General features: G+C 66.0%; 1 protein-coding gene across 1 annotated transcript; it reads left to right on the forward strand.

Annotated features, from left to right (window-relative positions):
* Nucleotides 1-1,953: 1,953 nt before the first annotated feature.
* On the forward strand, nt 1,954-5,951 carry ASB6 (ankyrin repeat and SOCS box containing 6; the record flags this gene model as incomplete). The annotated part of the gene is made up of 5 exons (XM_084238972.1): nt 1,954-2,066; nt 3,200-3,381; nt 4,201-4,307; nt 5,588-5,674; nt 5,847-5,951. The coding sequence occupies 5 exons, from the start codon at nt 1,954-1,956 to the stop codon at nt 5,949-5,951; spliced, it is 594 nt and encodes a 197-aa protein (XP_084095098.1).
* Between the last annotated feature and the right edge of the window lie 206 nt (nt 5,952-6,157).

A 6,157-nucleotide genomic window follows, 5' to 3' on the forward strand; every position in this document is an offset into this window, starting at 1 on the left:
CTCATTTTCCTTGTTTAAAAAAAGGTGTCATACTATCCCCTTCTTAATAGGATTTATGAGATCAGTATGCAAAGCATTGAATGCCAGGCTGGTACATCAGAAGGGCTCAGGAAATTAAAGTTAGCAGTTGTTACTTCCGGTCACGAGACTTTCATCATTTTCTCGTTGGCCGAGCACTTTATTCATATTGGCTCCGTTCGAGTCGGAATGGCCTTCAGGTGACAGGTGACGAGACTGAGACCCCGAGACAGAAGTCCCAGCTGGGATCCATGAACCGTGTCCCCCAAAGAGATATGCTGAGTCCCCGTGTACCTGGGACTGTGGCCTTATTTGGAAAGGGGGATTTTGTGAATATAATCAAGGTGAGATGAGGTCATACTGGACTAGGGCGTCCCTAAAGCATGCAGGGGTGTGCAGAGAGGCCGTGAGGGAAGAGGGCAGAGGGGACAGAGGCTGGCAGGGTGCTGTCACAGTCAAGGGCTGCCTGTGGCCGCCAGGAGCTGGAAGCCACAAGAAAGGTACCTGGGGTCTTTGCAGGGAGCATGGCCTGCAACACTGGCCTCCAGACTCTGGCGAGCCACTTCTGTTGCTTTAAGCCCCCTGTGTGCAACGCTTTGTTACCTGGGCCTTAGGAAACAGGCAGAAGGAGATCTCAGAACAGGTTGCCACCCGCCGGTCCGCCCTGTGGCCCACCTAGACGGGCCTCCGTTCAGGTCTCCCCAGGGACTGACCGCTTGCCTCTGGGCAGGCAGGCCCTCCAGTTGTCCGGCTCCTCTCCTCTGCGCTGCAGTCAGCTATCCTTGATCAAATGAGCAAAGGCTGAGAAGCCCCCCGCGAGTGCATTACTTGGGATCAATTGAGGGGTGAACCCTAAAAACTTCCTAGTGTTGGTGGCAGGGGTGAGGGGGATGGGGGATTTGCTAGCTTGTCATTTGCTACAACCTGGCCAACTTAGCAACAGTGAGCAATGATGAGGCCCTGCTGCAGGCTCCACGGGCCTGGCCCCCTAGCTGGACCTGGGCCCTGTGGGGTGGGGTTCCCCTGGAAGTCTGTTTTGCTCTTGGTGGGGGAACCTTGCTCTCTGTGCTTGATCACAGGGCACATGGGGTCGTCTTTAAACCAAAATGTTTTCTCCTGAATGTTTGCTCCTCCCTCAGCGGTTCTTGCTTCTCTCTGCCAGGGGCCTGGAGCCAAAGGTCCCCCAGTTTGCCAGCACGGCGGGGACCTGCGCACGTCCTCATGGGCGACTCTCCAGGGTCAGGGCGGCTGCCGCTGGATGGCAGGGCTCGCGGGCGCGACTGAGGGGACGCGTCCAGACTCCAGGAAAGTGGTCTCGGCCGCAGGTGTGGGATCCTCCCTCGACTCCCGGCGGCATTCACAGCGCTGTCGTGCCGGGGTCTCGGGCGGGCGCGCTCACCCCCATTTCACAGATGGAAACATAAACTTCATTGAGTCCGCGGCGCAGCAGGTAAGCGCAGGAGCCCCGGGAGCAGCGCCGAGGGAATGTCCGGCGCCCACGGGGGTGGGAGGGGGAAGGCGGGAGTCGGGGTGCCTGGAGCTCCTGCCCGGGCCAGGGGGCCTCGGGGGCCACCGGTCCGGCCTCGGCGGGGCCCGTGGCGCGGGGGCGGCGCCCGGCGGCCGCGGCAGGGATCGCAGGGCGGAGCCAGCCCGGGCGGGAGAGGCGGCCCGCCGCGGGCCCAGCCCCCCGGCCCCCCGGGCCCCCGAGCCCCCCGGGCCCCCCGGGCCGGCGCCTCCCGGGGCCCCCCACGGGCACTCGCGCGCGGGCGGCCCGGGGCGCGCGGTCCTCCGGCCGGGAGGGGGCGCTGCCGCCGCGCGCGGCCCGGACGCGGGCCGGGGCGCACTTCCGGCGAGGCCGGGGCGCGAGTCGGCGCGAGTCGGCGCGGAGGCTGCGGGCGCCCCCCGCCCCGCCCCGCCCGCGCGGCCGCCGCCGCCATGCCCTTCCTGCACGGCTTCCGCAGGATCATCTTCGAGTACCAGCCGCTGGTGGACGCCATCCTGGGCGCGCTGGGCGTGCAGGACCCCGAGCGCCGCGGGCCCGCGGACGGGTAACGCGCCCCGTCGGGGCCGCGGGCGGGCGGAGGCCGGGGCGCGCGCCCCTGGGGGCGGGTCTGGCCCCGGGACCCCCGGGCCGCCGCCGGGGTTGCGGGGAGCAGGGGGGACCTCGGCGACCCTCCTTTTCTGCCCCGGAGCGACGCGAGAACGAGCCGTCGGCCCCGGGGTCGCCCCTCGCGGGGGAGCGGGGCGGGGCGGGGCGGGGCGGGGCCGACCTCGGGGGGCCGGCCGGAGGCGGGGCGCGGGGGCCGGGGGGCCGGGGGGCCGGCGCCGCAGGTGCGGGTGGGGAAGGTGAGCTGGAAGCTCAAGCCGGGGGTGAGGCGCCCCCCAGGGACGCGGGTGGAGGCTGGAAGCTGGGGCTGGTCCTCCAGGGCAGTGACAGCGCGTCCCCAGCTCTGAGGCGTCCCGGGGAGAGGGCTGGGCAGGTGGCCCCAGGGTCGCCGCAGAAGGTGCTGGCTTCGCACCCCTGGTGCAGGGACCGCGCCCCGGGGCTGGGGGCCGAGACGGACACCCGCCAGCAGGCAGTAGGAATGGACCCTCTGTCCCGCCAGCTGAAGGGGTGCAGATGGGCGAGACTAAAGTGGGAAGGGGCGCAGGAAGCACCAGTGGGGCTGGGCACCTCACCAAGAGGAGGAGCTGGTAGCCTGGGAAGGAACTGCAAGCAAAGTCGGGGGCCCAAGCTTGGGGGGACGGCCTGGTCACCGGTGCCGCAGGGGAGGCAGGTGGCTGGGGCTGGGGTGTGAAGGGCCCAGGGCACACTCAGCCTTGGAGAGTAGTGGTTGGGGGGGAAGAGGGGCCTCGGGGTGTCTGGGCTGGCCTGGCATCCTCTGCAGCTGGGGGACAAGGTCTGGAAAAGGTGTGGGTCTTGGGGATCGGTGGCCTTACAGGTTCCCTTCAGTCCCAGGTGTGTGAAGCTTTGTCCCCAAGCCCGGGACGGGATTCTCGGGGCAGCCTGGGAGGAGAGGAGAGACGGGCCCGGCCTTTCTCTGCAAACCCGTCTGCGCGGGTTAAAAGACCACAGACCTTCCGCCTGGGGGGGCGGGGGAGACTGCGGGAGACTCGAGGCCCCCACCTCTCGCAGGCTGCGGGCTGGCCCCACCCTCAACGGGTCTGTCTCCTGCTCCAGGCCCAGCTACGGGGCCAGCGAGGAGAGCCGGCTCCTGGTGCTCACCGAGCTGCTCGAGAGAAAGGCGCACTCTCCGTTTTACCAGGAAGGGGTGAGCAACGCCCTGCTGAAGATGGCCGAGCTGGGGCTGACCCAGGCGGCCGACGTGCTGCTGAGGAATGGGGCCAACCTCAACTTTGAAGGTCAGCGGGGGCCCGGGGTGGGCTGCGCGGCCGCCGGTGAGACCCTGGCGGGGAGGGCAGCCGCGCCTTCGAATCCTGCTGTTCCCGTTCTCAGGAGCCGCTTCCCTCTGTTCTTCCTGGGTGCTGGGTACTGGGTGCTGGGACCCACAGCCTCCGTGGGCTCCGGGAGGCTCTGACGCTTCTGTCCCCAGACCCGCTTTGTTGGCTTTCCGCCCTGTGACTGGTCTAGCAGACTGCCCGGCCCCCGCCCGCTCGTGTGGAGGGGCAGCCGCTGGCTGTGTCCTGAGCCCAGGGACAGTCACTTTCTGCCACTTACTGAGTCATCCGGAATTTTCGTTCCTGCCACGGGGAGAGGGGAGCACAGATAAGCCCTTCTTATGGGCTTATCTGTGGCTGGGCCGTGACAGCTTCTGCACATGGGGGCGGCAGTGATGCACCTGTGCTTCTCGGCTCTCTCGGGACGGGTGCTGTCTGCCAGACACCTCTCCCCACTTCAGGATGGCCTCCAGTGAGCCCCTGGAGGGTCACAGTGCTGAGGAGGGGGCGCCCCTTCCCCAGTCACTTAGCACCTGGCTTCGGGCACTTGGTTGTTCCGCCGGGCGCAGGCGCAGTGGCTGGAACGGCTGCTCTGAGCACCCACCCGCCAGACGGCCCTGGACCCACACACGGTCTGACGCAGGGCCTGGTATCTGGTGAGGACAGCTCTGTCCTGACCCCCTGGGGATGGAAGCCCAGGAGCGGGTGCTGGGGTGGGCTGCCAGGTGCATCCTGGGCCCGTGGAGAAGGTGCCTGCACCCAGGACTGTGTTTGTGCCGCCAGACCCGGTCACCTACTACACGGCCCTGCACATCGCCGTCCTGCGGAACCAGCCCGACGTGGTGGAGCTGCTCGTGCGCCACGGGGCCGACATCAACCGCAGGGACCGGGTGAGGGCAGGAGGCTGCTGGGGGGGCCGGGGAGGGGGCAGGGGCAGCACCGCCCAGGCCCAGGCCAACCCGCTGTGCTCTTGGCTCAGATCCACGAGAGCAGCCCCTTGGACCTGGCGAGCGAGGAGCCAGAGCGCCTGCCCTGCCTGCGGCGCCTCCTGGAGCTTGGGGCCGATGTCAACGCAGCCGACAAGCACGGTAGGTGCCGCCTGGGAAGCGGGATGGTCCTGGGCTGGCTCCCCCAGAGGGAAACCCCGGCGCCCCAGGGCCAGGGCTCGGCAGGCGGGCTGCAGGGGCGCCGGCTGTGCCAAGCCAAGCGCGTGCTCCGCCTTGTGTAGTGGGAAGCTCTGGGGGGTCCGTCTTTCAAAAGCCTTTTTTTACTCTTTAAAAAACCAAAATAACAGCTACCACCATCCATTCCCTTCCCTCCCCTGCCCTAGCTCCGCCACTTTCTTCCGCCAGTGGCCTCAGTTCACCTGGTTCTTTGTATGCCGTGCACAGGGGCCCTCACTCCGTGTTTTCCTCTCATTTCGCTTTGAATAATTGCCTTGTGTTCCTTCCATTTTGCTGCAAATGGCAACACTTCATCTTTCCTGTGGCTGAAGAGCAGCCCAGTGTGCCCGGGTGTGCATGTGGGCGCATCCTCACCCACTCACCCGTGGGCATCGGGTTGCCCCCGCAGCGGCACGGATTTGCACACCGCTGTGGCACGCTGCTGCGTTTTGGATAGCGGCCCAGAGCTGAATGCTGGGGAGCAGGACAGTCCTGCTCTGAGGGCAGCCCGTGCGGCTTCCAGAACGGCTGGCCAGTTGCCGTTCCCGCCAGCAGCGTCTAAGGCTCCGCTTTCTCCACAGCTTGTGCTTTGACGTCTTTCATGTTAAGTTTGGGTCCCTTTTCCTATTTCTTAGTGTTTCTGCTGGGCTTTGGGGGCCTCCTGTGGCCTGTGTGTGGTTCTGCGCTTGTGACTCGAGCGGAGTGCTGGCGGATGCCTCTGCACGGCCGCGGGCCTGGTCTCCCCGCCGCCCCCCACCCCCCGCACCGTCCATCTGTGGAGCCTTAGTGCTTCGAGGTAGAACTTTTCACTTTGAGTCTCTAGTGTTTCTCGAAGGCTAGCTCAGTGTTGGATTTCTTTTTGTCTGTGAAACTCCTCACCCCTCCCTCAGTCTTGAAAGGTAGCCTGGCAGGACGCAGCACCCTTGGCTGGGGGCCCTCTTCTGCATTCCCCTCCCCGAGGGCTGCCCTCGCCTTCCTGACTGCCCACTCCTGTGTCTGCGCCCTAGGGAAGACGGCGCTGCTCCACGCCCTGGCCAGCAGCGACGGGGTGCAGATCCACAACACCGAGAATATCCGGCTCTTACTGGAAGGAGGTGAGGCTGGTCTCCACCTCCACCCCGCCCACAGGGCCGCAGGCTGTCCCCAGGCCTCACCCCTTCTCACCACGCTGAACTTTTTGCGGGCTCCCCTCACCCCTGAAACACTGACTTCTGCGCGCGTTTGGGGCCTTTTCCCACCTTCTGTTTCCCCTGCTGGCTCTTCTAGGGGCCGACGTCAAGGCTACCACCAAGGACGGGGACACCGTGTTCACGTGCATCATCTTCCTGCTGGGGGAGACTGTGGGAGGGGACCAAGAGGAGGCCCAGATGATAAACCGCTTTTGCTTCCAAGTGACGCAGCTGCTGCTGGCCCACGGGGCCGACCCGAGTGAATGCCCAGCCCACGAGTCCCTCACCCACATCTGCCTCAAGAGCTTTAAGCTGCATTTCCCTCTGCTGTGCTTCCTGCTGGAGTCCGGGGCTGCCTACAATTGTTCCCTCCACGGTGCGTCCTGCTGGTCTGGCTTCCACATCATT

The sequence above is a fragment of the Talpa europaea genome (assembly GCF_964194135.1).
Source record: "Talpa europaea genome assembly, chromosome: 7".
Lineage (NCBI taxonomy): Eukaryota > Metazoa > Chordata > Mammalia > Eulipotyphla > Talpidae > Talpa > Talpa europaea.